This window comes from Ictidomys tridecemlineatus, chromosome 15 (genome assembly GCF_052094955.1).
Source record: "Ictidomys tridecemlineatus isolate mIctTri1 chromosome 15, mIctTri1.hap1, whole genome shotgun sequence".
NCBI classification, from domain to species: domain Eukaryota; kingdom Metazoa; phylum Chordata; class Mammalia; order Rodentia; family Sciuridae; genus Ictidomys; species Ictidomys tridecemlineatus.
In genome coordinates, this window is record NC_135491.1 from 19,678,969 (window position 1) to 19,697,110 (window position 18,142).

Genomic DNA, 18,142 nt, shown 5'->3' on the forward strand with positions numbered 1-18,142 from the left:
AACCTGCAGGATACACCCTAAACCTGGATCCACCCTGGTCCTTGAGCAGGGTCACCTTTCTCAAACACACATGCAATGTCACAGTGAATGTCCAAGGTAAGTCCATTTCCACGAGTCCTTCCTCTAAGCAACATGGGGTACGCTGGCAAGGAAATTTCGATGCGTCATTCCTACTTGGCAATGGCCCTCAGCATGCATATATATATATCTATATATAGATATATAGATATAGATAGATTGGTGTGGTGGCACACGTCTGTAATCCCAGCTATTTGGGAGGCTAAGGCAGAAAGATTTCAAGTTTAAGACCAGCCTGGGCAACTTAGCTAGACTTTGTCTCAAAATAAAATAAAAAGAGCTGGGGGTGCTGGGGTTGTGGCTCAGCAGTGGAGGGCCCTGGGTTCGATCCTCAGCACCAAATAAAAACAAATAAAATAAAGGTATTGAGTCCAACTACAACTAAAAAAAAGATATTAAAAAAAACTGGGGATGTTGTTCAACAGCACTTATTTGGTATGTATGAGGCCCTGGGTTCAATCCCCAGTACTGAAAAAAAAGTAGATTCCAACTTCCTCTAGACATTTTCATTGTATATGTGGCATAATATGAATATATTTGTCTTTGTCTCTAGCTCCTGTCAGAGTTTCTAAAATCCTTAAAATGTCCTGAATGTTAGGAATAGATTTATGTCAAATGTGTCCCTTTGCTAACTCCTAAATTTGTTACTGAAATGATAAGGTAACAGGGAGGGGCCAGTCACGATAAAGATCAAATGTTTAGAGCATTAGAGGTTTGGTAATTTCAACTCCACCTACCAACTTCCAGGAAAGAGTGACAGCTACAGAGTAAGATCTATAAAAACTCTTGAACAAGTGATTTGATAAGTTCTGGATTGTTGAACATAGAGATGCAGATGAGAGTCCTCCCCTCCCAGATCTTGCCCTGTCCATCTCTTCATCTGGCTGTTCATCTGTGTCCCTGAGGAGATTTTTTTAATGGCACCTGTAAGTAAGGTGTTTCCCTGAGTTCTGATGGCTGTCCTAACAAATTATTGATGTTGTCAACATAAAATGAGCTACAGGATTGACACTGCAAAACAGAGTTTATTTAGGACCATCAAGGGATTGCAATCCAGGAGATATAGGCTATGGCAGACCATAGGCATACACAAGGGCATTGAGGCAATGGGAAGGCTTTTAAAGATAAAAAGAAGGCCATGTGAGTCATCTTGAAACAAAGACCACTGGCCATAGGGAGTTGCAGGAGTTGGCATGAGCTCATTGGCAGAGACAGCCATTGTTAGTTAAGTGTCTTTGTGGAAGAGGCTTATCTGGAAAATTGAAGTTTTGAGGAGTTTCTCATATAAGTCCCATTATATGCCTATGTGCATGGTGGCTCTTCCTTCATTTCTGACTCCATTTTGTTAGAGTTTGACACAAATTACTCCATATTGATACTGATAATTTCTACAACCCAAGGAAGGGGGTTTTGGAAGTCCAATTTTATAACTATTTGATCAGAAGCACTGGCCACACAGATTAGATTAGTGTCTGAAGTCAGAGACCAGGGTCTTGTGGGACAGAGCTCTGAAACTGTGGTACCTAACCTATCTCCAGGTATATCGTGTAAGATTTGAATTATAGGACATCCCAGGTTGGGCCTATCGCAAAATTTCTTGATGTGTAGGAAAAAAAAAACCCCGTATATCAAATTGTTTTTCTTTTACATATACCTTTTCTCATTTTGACAAGTACATCTAGCTTTAACCTTCAAATTGATTTTTACTAGATTCTAAGTTATAGAAATTTTCACATATAGAAATCTTCACATATGGGCTTTTGCCCAACCACTCAATTTTTAGGACATTTAACATAATATGATAAATAATAACAGCACTGAAAACACATTTCAAAACATGCTTTTTGATCCTCCTTGGGTAAGATTCTGACATGTTTTGTTTTGCATTTTGTGTTCTGAAAAATTATTTTCATTCTACTTGAGACTCTGGTAAAATGTACATTTTAAATAACTGAGTAATAGATGATAAGAGCATTCAAATTTTTATTGTAAAACAACATAACGTTACATAAAAATGTTGAAAAAAACATCATTCATAATTTCACCACCTTAGCATATATTTTCATTTCTCTTTATTTTCTTAGAGATCTTTCCCATTTGCCTAAGACAGACAAGCAGGGGACATTCAATTTTGCCTCTGGCAACAGAATATTAAAAGGACTCTTACACTCATTTGACAATAGGAGCTCTCATTCAGCTTATTTGTATAGGTTATGAAAGCCTTGAGGTTTTAAGATTCTCAAACAGCAATGAATAAACATGTCCAAGATCTCACAGCACTTTGATGAAAAAACCCAGAATCCTCTATGGAATGAGTTGGAAAATAAGTAAATCAGAGAAATGTTTTTCCAGAAATCCACCTTGTCCTCACAGACACAAGAGCCACAGCATTGACCTTGGTCAATTCCTGAAAGCCAGAGGAAACGGTATTTGAAATATGACTTTGATCTGTGTTTAATCCAGTGGAAGTTCTCTCATGTACATTCCTTCTTGAATTAAAAGCTGAGTATAATCATATTGTAGAAAAGCACCTGGAGATTTATAGTCTGGAAGTATTTCTGAACATCTATTTATGTAACAAAATCTGTAAAGGGTAAATATGTTGATCAGGATGTTCACTTCCATTAAGACGTGTGCAAAGGAAATGAAGAATACTTTTTTTTAAGATCACAAAGTTGATAGCTGGATCATTTGAGGGTGCCTTTTCCCACTAAGTTATAAAGGCTGCACATTATCTTTAAATTTTGGCCTATTGATAAGCATTTTAGTTAGAACCTGTGAACATAAAATATCATTTAAAGAGAAGATCTGAAGCTTTTAATTCCACCCTAGATCTGATGCCACATACAGAAACAACCCCTACTGTCCTCATGTTTCCCGACATTAGGCAGCTAATGCAGTTATAGTTCTGAGGCTGCCACCTTACTTACAGAATACCCTTCTTCCAGCCTCCGTGACAAATGACAAGGGTTTGTATGTGCAGTTTCCCAGAATCCATTTAGGTGGCCTGATTGATGGGCTAGATAAACTGTTTAAATACATATTGGGTTTTACTTTGAGTCTGAATTTAAATTCCTCATCTAATTTAAACACAATAAATAAATAGCATGTATACACATTTCCTTTTCTCTTTCTCTCCCTCTTTGTGGTGCTGGGGATCAAACCCAGGACCTTGTTTACCCTTAGCCCCACCTTTGCTTTTTAAAGTCCATCCTCTAATTCTGATGTGCACTAAATCACAGTAAGCTTAGTTATTTCTGATTTTTAAAATTAATAGAGTTTTAAATAATTTCTTGCTAATTTTAGACAATAACCACTGAACTGTAAGATTGCATTCTAATATGCACCAAAAACAACTAATAAACAAAACCCAAAGCCAAACTAACCAGCAAAACTCTTTCTTGTTTAACTGCATTCTATTAAACGCTTTAAGCTCTAGAAGGGAACTTTGAATTATACAGTCAAAACCTCTATTTCACAAATGAGGGATTTGAGGCACCGGGAGGTCAATACTTGTGGAGGTACTCAGAGGCAGAATTCCCTGCCCATCATGGCTGGCTGGGCCTTGGGGAAGGAGGCATACCCATTTTATTTCTCAGATGGACACATAGGTTCACACTTTGAGGCTTGCATCCTTACAAAACATTCATTATAGAATGGAAGAGCACATTCTGAGAAGGACCCAAGTAGCTAAAAATGAATCAGAGTGCACACTGGGATACAGTATTACCAGGGTTCTCATTCAAACCTCTTCAATCAGAAGTACTTTTTTAGTCATTCAGGGTCATACAACTTTTTTTATTCATTCAATATCACCTGCTATTTATGTAGCTTACTGTAAATGTTAGATAAATCATGTTTTATTTTCAAGAAATGCTCTAATTTTATACACAAAAATATTTCCCTTTGTGACATTTTTCTCCTATAAATATTCTGATTACAATTATTTTTATTTTATTAATAGCAGTAGTTTAGAATTTACACTTCTGAAAACATAGTTCTTCTGACAGGTGCCTTGACATTCCAAGTTCTTATCTTTATTGATTTTTTAAAAAAAATTACCATTGTATCATGGTATAGTAGAAATTTAAATTTATTATTTAAAGAAATGATTTAAGTATCAAACGTCAAAATTAAGTCAGGCTTCTATCAAAAAGCAATCTTTTGAATTGTATATATAAAAGGAGAGCAGAAGCTCAGTGTGGCTAGCACTCGCCTGTAATCCCAGTGACTCTGGAGACTGAAGCAGGAGGATTACAAGTTTGAGGCCAGTCTCAGCAACTTAGTAAGACCCTATCTCAAAATTTAAAAAATAAAATGAAAATAAAAAGGTCTGGATGAATAGCTCTGTGGTAAAGCACCCTTGGGTTCAATCCCCACTACCAAAAAAAAAAAAAAAAAAAAAGAAAGAAAGAAAAAGAAAAAGAAAAAGAAAAGAAAAAAGAAAGAAAGAGGGCAGAGGGCAGGGAGCAATCTATTGCACAGGCAGAAAGTGATTTTGCATTTGTCATAGCTGAAGTTCCATAGGTTAACAAGCCCAAAGGATAAATATACTTATTGTAATTCAGCCTTTTCTTTTTGCAACATTTAATCACTAATTTCATTGAGCAGAGATCCTCAGAGCAGGTGCACATCTGATTGCTCTTATAATACCCAAGGAACTGGCAAATGGATGGAAGGAGTGACAAGGAAACTTGTTTGCCCTATTTACTCTCAGCGGATTACCGAACAGCAGATGGATTGTTTTTAAAACAGGTTCTACTGAATTTTTCTTTCATGACCCAAAACACCCTGAGAAGAATAGAGGTTGCAGTCCTCGAAATGGCAGAACACCTTTAGGGCTTTTTTGTCTTTTAATTTTTTTTTTAGTTATTGATAGACCTTTATTTATTTATACATAGTGCTGAGAATTGAACCCAGTGCCTCATACATGCCAGACAAGTGTGCTACTGCTGAACCCCAGCCCCAGCACCTAGGGCTTATTTTTTAGGGACCTTTTTCAACACTGGTTTACAAAGTGTCCTAGCATTCTCTTGCTTGAGAGAGATTAGACTTTGTTGTGTGTGGGAAATTTAAAATCTTTCTACGTCATCTCCAAAAGCACCCTGGCAAGACAGGTGCAAGAGAATTGGAAGTGGCCCCTATTCAGACTCATCCAGATTGAGTGAAGCAGAAGGAGCTTCTCTTAGCAATTGTTATAAGAGGTTTGGTCAGCTTAAGATCTTGTGGGTTTTTTAAAAGCATGACCACAGACATAAGCTAACAGATTCTGTTTCCCTACCTGGCGCTGGAATTTATGTGTTGAAAAGGAGTGAAATTGGGCTAGGGTAGAGGATAAGGAGCAGTCCTCAGGATTGGGTGCCCAGACACGAATCCAGCTGCTATTTGCTTCTGTCCCTTGGCCCTCCAAGCTGCTCTTGTGGAAAACTGCCAATCCTTCCACCTGATCCCCTTTCTCACTTCTGGGGTGAGAAAGAAAAAAATATCTGTGTTGGTTTTCAGCCAAACCAAAATCTCTTGATTTTGTTCTAAATTATCTCTAGAAAGTTGAATGCATCTATTTTCTCAGCCTCATGTCCCCAAGAAGTGACAGAACTTCTCTGGACCCCAAGCAGGAGGTGGCAGCACTGTTTAGGCAAATTCCTGCCTGGGACCAAGGGTGCTTTCCACATTTCCTTATTTATGGATCAAAAGAAGCAAAGACAGTTTACTTCTTACATTAACCTGTGATTCCAGTACTGATCCTACAACCTCAAAATTCAATCTGTATTCTAGAATATAGATTTGAAAAATAGGTGCAGTTACTTATCTTGTAACCTAAGGGTACATAAAGACCTCTGACTCATTGGCACATATGAATTCGTTGTCCAATGCTTTCATGTTAAAAAACAGCTTTGATAGTACATGATGTGGTAATGTTATTTTTCTTTCAAGATGTTTATATACATATGTATGTTTAAATATATATACACATATATATATTTAAAGCTTCTTAAATTTCAATTTAAAGCAGTTATATTCTAACCCAGTGTCAGAGCTCATTGACTCAAAATCTCTGTGGGCCAGTAATGCCACATGACCGGACAGTGTGGGGGTCAGGGAGCAGTCCTTCTCCAAAGCCAACCATCCTATTGGCTAGCAAGCAAATTCTGAGGATAAATAGGATTAAGTGCTTCAAAGAGGATTCTCTTGCCCTCCCTCAAAGGAGGATCAAACACTCTGGTCTAGTTCTGCAACAAAAATAAGCCCCTGAGAAGGAGAAAGTGCTTGTTTACATAGCATGTGGCCTTTCCCAAAGCCTCCTCATCCTCTTTCTCCACCATCCAAGGCTGGCTGGGGAGAACTCTTCTTGGCAGGCAGGTGTGTGCGTTGGGTCCAATCCTGCTATATAGCAGGTTCAACCAACTACTTTCTTTGGTTTCCTAAATAGGGTCAGATTTTGTACAGCAGCGGGAGGTTAAGACCCCAAATCTCTTTTGTTGACTAATGGATCAACTGCCATAAACTGGGCCATAAGAAAGCACTTTGTTTGAACTTCTAACTGCACATTTTCTTAAATTTAGGCCCCAAAGGACTGAGGTAATAATAATAATAATAATAATAATAATAATAATAATAATAATACCTGCTTACATCTTATTGCAATTCGTTTCTTGTCCAGGAAAAAAATCAGCCACCTACAAACAGCAAAACCATCCCCCTCTTCATGCTTCATACCACCTCACCCACTTCTCCAAACTGTCCCATGCAGAGAGTGGGAGATGCCTGCAGGAGAGGGGCACCAAATTTGGACTCCGTGTGAAGACGCCCCAGTAGCACATGTGTTAACCCATTAACTCAAAGGAATCCGGGGTCACTATGGATCGTTTCTATTAATAGGGAATAAAGCTCTTGCAGATATTAGCGGGTAATGCCCTGACAGCTCAAGCAAAGTTAACTCCTCCCGGGCCAGCAAAAGAAAACCATGTCCTGCCCAGGCAGAGGTGTGCTAGAAATGCATATACACATGCGCACACGGTGTTTTTGTGCTGCTTGCCTTAACAGGCCAGACTGCAAAGCCCATTTTGAATCTTGTTCCCGGGGAGGGAGCAGGCTGCAGGCGGTGGGTAGGGGTGGCCGTCAGGCATCAACCTAGTTTTACCACGCTCAAGGCTAGGGCCACAGCCGCCAGCAGCACGGCGCTGAAAAGAGTAGCAGCCAAGGCCTTGCTGGGGTTGCAGGATCTCGAGGGCTCTTCTACAGACACGGCGCCGACGGAGGAGGCGCCCATGCTGTTACTGGACAGTAGTTCGGCGCCCGCGGTCTGCTGGGCCTGTACTGTCCAACGCGGCACGTTGACTTTCATTTCCATGTCGTTGATCATCTCGCCCACCTGAAGGACCTCGCGCTCCAACTCCTTCAGATCTGAGACGTCGAAATCGCGTTCAGCCTGGTGACTTAGGCTGCGGGCGCTCAAGGCGCGCGCTGCTACCCGGGAGGAATCACCAGTTACACCTGTTCGCACAAGCGGCCGCAGAGGCGTATGCAGCGGGAACGCGGCTCCCAGCGCCAGTGCGCGTTGCATGTCGGCTTCCAGTATGTCCAGACAACCAGAGAAGGCCACCCAGAGGCGCTCAAATTCCGCGCGATCCTCCGCGGCCAGACCCCGGTTGCGCAGCGCAACAGTCAGCCGGGCACCAGTGGTCACCGCCAACTCCCGCGCCTTCTGGCGGGTCTTCTGTAGTTCCTCCCTCAGGTTCTGTGAGTCCGCTGAGCCGCCGACGGTCAGCACCAAATGATGGTAGCAAGCGGTGGTCTTATTGAGCGCGTCTAGCATCGCCTTGCATTCCTCTCTGGCCATGGTGGTGCGCTCCGTCGGGATCCAGCAGCCCGCACCCCTCTCACACCCTCAGCGCGGCAGGACGCTGCCAGCCCAGATGCCACCTTTGAGGTGAGCGGTCTGAACACTCTTCATGGCCCGTGATTCGTTCCGCGTTTCAGCAGCTAGCCACAAAGCTCTCCAAGGACTCGCGACTTGCACCTCCAAAGACCCAGCGCGGAGAGGGAGTTGAGTCAGCTGCCTCCCATTCGCTTGTTCATTCTTTCCAGACGCGCTCCGAGGCACACACTTATCTTTGCACGACTGTTGCTTTTCCAGCGGCTCCCTGAGAAGCTCGAAGAGCGGACCCCATCCTCCTCTAGAACCACCTCAGGGCTAGCGGGCCGCCCAGCTGTGCGCTTAGCCTTAGTCGCTGCCAAGGGCAGCCGGATCGGGTTTCGAGGACCCGCCCACCCCAGTCCTCGCAGTGTGCTTCCACCCCCTGGACCAGGAGTAGGCGGAGCCCCGCTCGGGGAAGTCACGTGTGGGTCTAGCATCTCTACCTCCTCTGTACCCCATTACAGTTCTGGAATGTTAAGACCAGCAGTTACAACCTTTCTTTATTGTGCAGATGATGAAACTAAGTCAAGAAGAACTGGGTAAAAAGAAGGCTTAGTTCATGCAGAGTCCATGCAAGCGAAGGGACTAGAACCCAAGGACAGTGACTCCCAGATCCTCTAGGCAACAGAGTGATGCGCCTCGTAAGACTGGGTACCTAAGTCCCGCAAAGCGAGCAGCGACTAGCAATCCGCCCGGTGGGACAATTTCCCCACGGGGTTCTTTTTCCCCCTCGCAGTCCAGCCTCCTTTCAAAAAGCTAGCTTGGACCCCACCCCTAGTGTCAGATCTGCCCTCGGGCCCGCCCCTTCCATTCTGGGCACGCGCAGTCGTTGATTCTGGGCGGGGCTTCTCTGAGTAGGAAGCGCTGTGAGTTGCCTGAGTACCACCCCCGGCTGGGCCGGACTCAACGATTGCTTCACGTACACGTCACTCTGGATAAGGACGGCCGCTTATTGGGCCGGGCGGGCTAAGGAGCGGCTCCGCCCAACGGCGGTGTAAAGGGGTGGGCTGTGGAGCCGAGCTGCTGCACGGGGTGGTGGGCACTGAGGTCCCAACAGAGGGCCTGGGAGGTGCTGCCGCAGCCCAGAGATGGGCTGGGAGTGAAACTATGTAGCCTCTTAAGTAAGTGTCCTCCAGCCTGTCTCTTCTCGAGCCTTCCTTCTCTCGGGACCGCGTCGCCTCGGGGCCCTGAGGCCGGGCGGGGCCCGGGAGTGCGAAGGGGGAGGGGCTCCCTCCTCTCGGAGCCGGCGCCCCAGGCTGGGCTTCTGGGCCCCGGACGCCCCTGGCCGCCTTCTCCCGTTCAGGTCCGCAGCCGGGCGCGCTGTGCCTACTACGCTCCTGTGTCGAGAGGGAAGGGGAGGGCGGCGCGAAGAATGCGCCCTCTGACCCCCGCGGTCTGGGACAGGCCGGCGGGTCAGGGGTGCGGGGAGCTAGAACTTGGGGTAGTGGGCGGGCACGGTAGCTCACGCGTGGAGTCGCTTCCGCGGTTTCCTAGCGGCCTGGGGGGACTGGGAGGGGGAGGCTGGGGATGCGGGTTGTGGTCCTGGGAGACGACGGAAGCAGAGCGGGGAATCTCTGCTTGCTTGCCTTTCTTGGAGCGGGGTCCCCTCGCCCACCTACGTGAAGATTACTGGAGGAAAACTCTGAGGCACCAAGAGATGTTCCAAACTCTGGGTCTGTTTAGTTTATTCGTTGAAGATGCCCAGCGGCGCGCTGGCTCGTCGAGCCTTGCTCTTCTGGCTGCCGCTCGAAGTGCAAGGGGAGGTGGGCACTCGCGGCCCATGCCAATGGTGGGAGCAAGTGGTACATCTTCACTGTGGGTTTAGGATCTTAAGGGAACGAGGGGTTGCAAGACTTGGGGGACTGTTAGGGTGCACGGGAGCTGAGATTTTCAAAGTTTATGGGTTTCATGGAGAGAGGGCCTTGTTTTGATGAAATATTACACCCTTCCCGCTGGCCCTAGAATATAGCAGTGAACATGAGCAATTTGAGATTCCTACGTGGGGCTTAGTATTGTGACCCTCAAGAGGATCTGGAGTGCTGAGTCAGTCCTAGGACTTGCTGTCACTCAGTCTGTCCCTAAACCTTCTCTTGGGCTCGTGGGCTATTTGGGAATAGAGCTTGGGCGCTCTGGCCCTTGGCTATTCTCTAGGGAGGAGGGTCACAGTCACCCAATGGCCCTGGGGTAGTTTTCAGAACAAAATGAGTGGAAGAAGGGAAAACCCATCTGTTTGGAGAGCTTTGGGAACAGCCAAGGATGAGGAGGCTAGAAAGGTGGGCTGAGGCCTGCTGTGAGAGGCTTTCAATACCAAACAGAGTCCTCACTGTTGGAAAGATCACTTTGCTGAATTTCAGGAAATCTAGGAGGCAGAAGCCTTAGGCTTTGGAGGAGGAGATAAGAGAATGGAGCAGGAGTGTGTGCTTCTTCTCAAAGTCTATCAGCAATAAAGCCTTCCCACCCTTGACTTGTTACCTGAAATAATACTGCCAGGCAGCATTACTGGGAAAGCAGGCAGTAGTATCTGCATAGGGTTGGGGTCACCATCTTGGCTGTGCCTCCATATACCTATTGGACTATTTGCCTTTATATGGGAGCTGCTGGATCTTTGTTATTGGTGCATCCATGTGCTGTTTAGTGTTTCTGTGGCATCTGCCCTGTTTGCACTTTCCATGGTTATTAGTTGCCAGCATTTGGCTCGTGTCCAATAACTTCAGCCTCTCATAGATTTGTGGAGGAATGTGACTACATGATGATACCAGACCTAGAAAGGATTTAATCCAGAAAAATTCAGTCCTCCTTTGCCCTGAGGTTCTTTCCATATCTGAGAGATACTGAGAAGTAGCCCTTAGAGCACCTGCCCTTTAACCCAAGATACTGGCAGAGAGATGGGTGAATGATGGTTCTACTTGCAATTCTAGGAGCAGTGTGAGGGGTAGCATTCTCCTCACCCCGCCTTTTTTTGTGGTATTAAGGATCAAACTCTGGGCCTTATGCATGCTAGGAAAGTGCTCTACTATTGAACTACCCAAGTATCTGGGGTTACAGGTGTGGGTTCCTGTGCCTGTCTGATTGGGTGTCATTCTGAGAGGTGGTTGTGTTCTTCCAAATCTGCCTGCTGTCTTCATGGTCCCACCATGCTTCTAGGCATGAGACTTTTCTCCCTCTCTTAATGCTGCACATTCCAGCTGTCATTGTGTTTGTTTGGGGGTTTTTGCCTTTGTGCCTGCTTGGCTACTGCCTGGGGCTAGCCCCTCACCTATGCTGTTAAGGGCAGTGGCTTTCCAGATCCTGTGAGAGATGATCTCTCCCTGAGAGGTTGAGCTGCTTCTTTTTTTATTAATTTTTTGAATTTTTTTTTTGAGTTTCTTCTTAACACCTCACTATCATTTTGTTCAATTAGATAAATAGTTGCATCCTTCCTATGGTGAGCCAGATGCAGGGCTGAGTGTTTAAAGTGGAGCTTTAAGAAAAATATGGACAGGATCCATAAATGTTACAGGCCAGAAGGACATAAGTGAATATAACAGCATACATTACATCATCCAGTTGCTTCCACTGGTATTAAAAATAGATGAAAAGAAATTTTTTTCCCTTTCTCTTTTGGAATCACAAATTAAACCAACTGGAGAATGTTGCTCATCATTTGGAAAGTGTGCTTGGTAAAGTCTTTGGTCAGGGGCCTGGAAGGATGGAAACAGCCACAAGGGTGAGATTTTGGCAGGGAGTGTATCTCTGGGAGGTAGAGACTTCTCTGTGCTGGATTCTGCTGAGCCAGGCTGCACTCTGTCACCAGATGGTTCCTGACTACCCAGACTTAACCGGACTGGCAGGGTGGTCGAAGACCACAAAACCATGAGTGTGCACACTGCCTTCCCAAATGCCCATACTAATTTGAGGCCTCATACGTCTTTCCTATTCATAGAGTAACTTTGATAACTCACATCAGGGGTATTTGGTATCTCTAACCAATTGCACTAGATTTGTTGTAAATGATGCCATCATTTTGAGCTCAGGCAGGGATGCTATTTGTTTTTTTAAAGGAGTTTTCTAAGAGAATTCACTTTCCAGTTTTATAAGGAAAATTTGTTTTTATTTGTGTGTGTGTATTTTAAAATAAAATGCTCATTCTTGGAAATAAACTTATCAGAGCATTAAATAATTTTAAGCAATTATCCATATATATATATATATATATATATCAATTGAACTTTGACATTAACCCTGGGATTGTACTTGATTACTACATATTGTTGACTCTAGGACAGAAAAGTTGAGGACAGTGCTGGACAGAGCTCTTTGAATCCTGACTCCCGAACAGGGTTTCAGGTGTTGGTGACCAGGGGGACTGATGTCTAAGAGAAAGCAGATGACTTGGGAAGATAACAGCAAGCTTTCTCTGCTCAAGCAAAGAAAGAATAAGAAAGAACCTTGTGTGCTTACACACTTCACATGTGTGACCTGAATGTTTTGATGTGGCATTCAGGGCCTTCCTTTTCCTTGCTGTTCTGTCCTGCTCTGACCTGCTGTGCTTGGATTCTTTCTTCCTTTTTTTTCCTTGTGATGCTGAGGATGAGCCCAGGGCCTTGTGTGTGTGTGCTTTACCACTGAGAGCTCCACCTCCACCTCCGCCTCCAGTCTTCTGCTTGGATTCTTATGATTCTTTGGACTCATCTCCTCCTTTAGTTAAAAAAACAAAAAAATTTTACTCTTGGGTTTTTGTGCCCACATGGAACCTGTCCCTGCATCCTAAACCTTTGGTTCCTATGTTGTCCCTGCCAGGCATGCCTCCCCCTCTCCACCTGTTCCCCTTTCTGTGCTGCTCCCATTTCTCTCTGTCCCTTCCTCCCAGCTGGTTTGTTAGTTCTTCCACAGAAGCGCTCCCTTAACACTTTTGTCTTGGGAATGGAGGTTTGGAGCTCTGCCAGCACCTTGTCTGAGGAGCAGGAGTGCCCTTTCCCAGCTTTAGTCTGATCATACTTTGCATCAAGTTTCTCACATGGTTTTTGTCCAAAGCACCTTTACTCTTTCACTCTTCCAAATAGAACCAGCTGTGTTGGGAACCATGAAAAATGTTATTCTTTGTGACTGTCCTGGCAAAATTGCATCATTCAGTTGTTCTGTTGGGGACTCATGAAAGGATTATCTGGGTTCTAGTAATAATTGAATTCAACAGTAAAGTACCTGAACTGGTGCACTGCTCTCCCTAGGGCCCAAGAAGGGATTATTTGTAGCCATTTTTATGTTAGACTCTTTTTCCTAAGAGGATTTGCAAGAGCTCAGGGGCTTCCTTTAGGCAGACTCCAGGGAGTCTGCAGCCAGGACAGCTATGGATGGATAAAAGAGATTTGGTGTGGAGCCTGTGTGGCTGTCATCCAGGTAAATAAAGCATGGCTCCTATCTCTCTGTGGCTCATGAAATAACCCCTTTCCAAGCATATTTACATCATGGACATAGTAGTTAAAGGGACAAGTTTTAGAATAAGTTTTGACATCTGTGCCACCTTCAGGAGCTAGCTAAATCTCAGTTTCTTCATATGTGACATGGGACTAATAATATCTTACCTGGAGTTATTTTCAGTATTAAAATGGGATGAGGATGTATAAAAGTTATCAGTGCCTGGAACAGGGATATTCACAAATGATGGCTGGGTTCTCCTCCCGCCCCCAACCCCATGCTGGGGATTGAACCCAGGGCTTTGCGTATCTAGACAAATGCTCTACCACTGAGCTACATCCCTATCGCTGTTTTTTCTTTAGTTATCAAGGATAGAATTCATAATGCCTTTAAGCAAAATGTTCTGGTGTCTTCCCAAGGCAGCATTAGAGAATATTGTTACATAGTGAGACAGTAACTTGATTTTTCATTTATATTTCATTCATCTGATTGTATCAAGAGTAATAGTGTCCTCTAATAGCTGCTAATTTTTTCTTTATGATTGAGAGAAGGCTTCAGGTTTCAACCCAGAAGCTCTAACTGGCAATAGTATCTAGTAAGGTGGGGTTTTTGTGGTGGGTTGTTTTTTTGGTACTGGGGATTGAACCCAGGGACACTCTATCACTTAGCTACATCCCCAGTCCTTTTTATTTATTTTGAGACAGGATCTCACTAAGTTGTCAGGGCTTGCCTTGAACTTGTGATCCTTTTGCCTCAGCCTTCTGAGTAGCTGGGATTACAGGTGTGCACCACTGCACCCAGCTTCTAGTGAGTTTTTTTTTTTAACATTTAAAATTTTTTTTAAATACATTTTTTAGTTGTAGATGTATACAATACCTTCATTTTATTTAGGTGTGTGGTGCTGAGGTTCAAACCCAGTGCCTCACACATACTAGGCAAGAGCTTTACCACTGAGCCACAGCCTCATACCCTCTAGTAAGGTTTTAAATAACATCAATTGTTTTGAAATTTTTGAGATTATCTTCTCTTTATGGGAAATGATTATTTAATGTTGTGGGGTTTTTTTTTGAAGGAGATGTTTAAAGGAACATATTAAATAACAACTATTATGTATAAGTGTGCAAGTTATTCATTGGTCAGGGATACTTGGCCAGCAGAGTTGGCAAACTTTGGCCTGATACACAGCCTCTGAGTTGCTTACCACACCTTGTGCCCTGGCACAGGACTGCATGCACTGGGAATAGAGGTGCCCTTTTCTAATTCTTACAACGACACCGTGTGAGCCAGCAGTAACTGGGTAACTGGTGGTTCATGGGTTTGCAGTATGTCAAAAATAGTGAAGGTGACATGTAAATTATTCTTGTGAGGTTCCTGCAGGCAGATTCTCCACTGCACATACTGAGGTGGAGGCTCAGATAGGTGGAATGACATGGTTACAAATCTGATCTCTTTTTCTCTGCCCATTTTGTGGATTATCCTTCTGATAATTCAGTAGCACACTGACTGGACAGTGCAAGATCAGTTGTGGAATGTTTCTACCATGTGTTCACATTAAATAGCAGCAATAGTGGTTCACAGACAGCAAGATCCTTAAAAGTAGCTTGTTTCCCAAAGTGAGTTAAACATTGATCTGAAGTCTTTTTTTCAACCATAAATCACGTCAGGGTCAACTCTGGCTGCAGAAGTCACAATTGTGAAGGTGACAGTGTGTTCTTCACTGATTCTTATTTGATCAACTCGGATAAAAGTCTATTTGGCTTTTGTTTTCAAAAGGTATACAAAAATAAATTTAGTTTTTTAAAAACATTTACAACAGTGGCAAAATCTATATAGCTTATATAAATAGTCTAATAAAAGTTGTATATATGGGCTGGGGTTGTGGCTCAGCGCTAGAGTGATTGCTTAGCACATGTGAAGCCCTGGGTTCGAGTCTCAGCACCACATAAAAAAAAAAAAATAAAAGGCATGTGTTCAACTACAAGTAAAAAAGAAAAAAAAGTTGTATATGTTTTATATGTGATCCTTATGGAAAAACTTTAATTGAAGGACATAGAAGAAGACCTTCATGGAGAGATGTACCATGTTTGTAGATGATAAGATTCACTATTATAAATGTATTGACCTTCCAGCCCATGAATTAACTGCAGTTCCAATAAAAATTTCAATGGGCTTTTTCATGGAATTGATAACCTGATTCAAATTCATTATAAAGAACAAGGAATAATCAGACATTTTTAGACAATAAGGCAGGAGGAGGCCTTTCTCTGTGAGATATCAGGGCTTAATATGAAGCTGTAGTTAAGTGAGATAGGATGTAATCTTGCTTTGTCTAGTACCACTGGCCATCTGTGACTATTGAACACTTGAAATGTGGCTAGTATGAATTGAGAAACTTTGCAGGTGTAAAAAAGTTGTAAAATATATCATTAATTTAAAAATAATTATTACATGCTGAAAATCTAATATTTTGGGTATATATATATATATATATATATATATTTTTTTTTTTTTTTTTTTTTAAAGAGAGAGTGAGTGACGGAGAGAGAGAGAGAATTTTTTTAATATTTATTTTTTAGTTATCGGTGGACACAACACCATAGTTTGTATGTGGTGCTGAGGATCGAACCCGGGCCGCATGCATGCCAGGCGAGCGCGCTACCACTGAGCCACATCCCCAGCCCTATTTTGGGTATATTAATATATGTAGTTTGTTATGGTGGTACTTGTCTGTAATTCTAGTTATTCAGGAGGCTGAGGCAGGAGGATCAAAAGTTTGAGGTCAGCCTCGACAGCTTAGACCCTGTCTGTGAATAAAATAAATAAATAAACAAAGGGGTGAGGGATATAAGTAAGTGGCAGAACACCCGTTTTTAATCTTCAGTATCAGAAAAAAAGATATAAAAGTGTGTTAAAATAAATTTTACCTATTTCTTTTTAAATGTGCCTACTAGAGAATTTTAAATTACATGTGTGCCAGGCATGATAGCCTCCTGCTGTAGTCTTAGCTACTTGGGAGGCTCAAATGGGAGGATAACTTGAGTCTCAGTGGATTGGAGCCCAGGCTGGGTGACATAGTGAGACCCCATCTCAAAAAAACAAAGCAAAATGAACAAGAAAATTACATATCTAATTATATGTGTCGTACATGTAATTGTATTTATCATGTATTTCTATTGGGCAGGGCTGGCCTAGACTCTTAAAACCCAGAAACAGGCCATACACACATGGGAATTGAGGTGTGACAAAGATAGCAGTATCAACCAATGTGAAAGGAGAATGTTCGAAAAATGGTGGGACAATTGGTTTACCATATGGAAAATAAATTTAAATTCCTAATTTATAGCATATGCAAAAATAAAATCCAGATGGATTGAAGACTGAAAGATATGAAAAAACTTTTTTTAAGATTCTTATAAATTATAGGGAGTATATTTAAGGCTTTGAAGTTGGAAAGAATGTGGTTTCAGAGAGTCTTTGCTGCATAACAAACTGACCAAAAGTTAGTAACTTAAAACTTCCCCAATTTCATTACTTCCCACTCTTCTGTGGGGTGGCTAGGGGGCCTTCTGGTGGTTTCACCTGGGGTTGCTGGTGTGGCTACATCTGCTGGCGAGTTGGCTGTGCTGTCTGGACCATGTGCCCCCCACACCCCACTCCCATGGTCTTTAATCCCATGGGCTTCCTTCGAGCATACTGGGCTTGGTGTTCCAAGAGAACCAGAGTGAAATCTGCAAGGCCTCTCAAGTTTGATGCTCTGAAATCACATAGCATCACTTCTGTGTGTTGGCTGAAGCAAGTCATAGGTTGAAAGCTGGCTCAGATTCAAAAGGCAGGGAAATAGACTCCCCCTTCTATAGGGGGAACAGTGAATTCATTTTGCAAAGGGGTATGCCAGAGGATAGGCACAGATTTCTTAAGATCCAAAAGGTACTGACCATAAAGGTGAAGATTAGCAAATCCATCTGTATTAAAATAAACTATTCCTGAAAACAACAATTTGGAAGAATTAAAAGATAAGTCATAGCTGGAAGCAGTGGTTTGTGCCTGTAATTTCAGCTACACAGGAGGCTGAGACAGGAGGAAAAAAGTTTGAGGCCAACTTGGGCAACATAGCTAGACAGTGCCCCCACACTACCACTCCACTTAAAAAAAAATCAAGTCATAGGCTGGGAGAAGATATTCACAACATATTTACTATCTAGAGATATAAATAACTGTGAATCATAAGGGAAAAAAGGCCAACAACCCATTACAAAAGTGGGCAAAAGACATAAAGCAATTTATAGAACATGAAGAATGATGTTTGACTTTACTTAATTGTCAATTTTCATTTTTCTAACTTCATTAGAGAAAAACAGTGCATTCTAGTTTATACTTACAGACTGTCTTAGTCCCTTCAGGCTGCTGCAACAACACCCCCCCCAAGCTTGGGCATCTTATAAACAACAGAAATTTATTTATCACAGTTCTGGAGGCTAGGAAGTACAAGATCATCCAGGCACAGTGGATTCAGTGTCTGGTGAGGGCTGGGTGCTTCCTCGTTCCTAGATGACTGTCTTTTCTCTACCTCACAGGACAGAAAGAGCCAAGGAGCATTCAGGCCTCTTTTATAAGAGTACAGATCCCATTCATGAGGGATCTGCTCTTGTGACCTAATCACACTCAAGGATTCTACTTTCAAATATCATCACCCAGAGTTTAGGATACACTGGGGGAACCTAGACCTTCAGACCATCGCACAAACTGACAAAT

At 43.1% G+C, this 18,142-nt stretch overlaps 2 protein-coding genes across 10 annotated transcripts in view; one reads left to right on the forward strand and one right to left on the reverse strand.

Moving 5' to 3' along the window:
* Positions 1-2,044: 2,044 nt before the first annotated feature.
* Positions 2,045-8,682, reverse strand: Rgs9bp (regulator of G protein signaling 9 binding protein). Its single transcript, XM_078032205.1, has one exon. The coding sequence runs from the start codon at positions 7,916-7,918 to the stop codon at positions 7,205-7,207; it is 714 nt and encodes a 237-aa protein (XP_077888331.1). The 5' UTR covers positions 7,919-8,682; the 3' UTR covers positions 2,045-7,204.
* Positions 7,548-18,142, forward strand: part of Ankrd27 (ankyrin repeat domain 27) — a 54,494-nt gene continuing 43,899 nt past the window's right edge. For all 9 annotated transcript variants that reach the window (XR_013430818.1, XR_002484578.3, XM_005330636.5 and 6 more), the window contains exon 1: positions 7,548-9,117. The gene's annotated coding sequence lies outside the window, so the exon portion shown is untranslated. The remainder of the gene's footprint in view (positions 9,118-18,142) is intronic.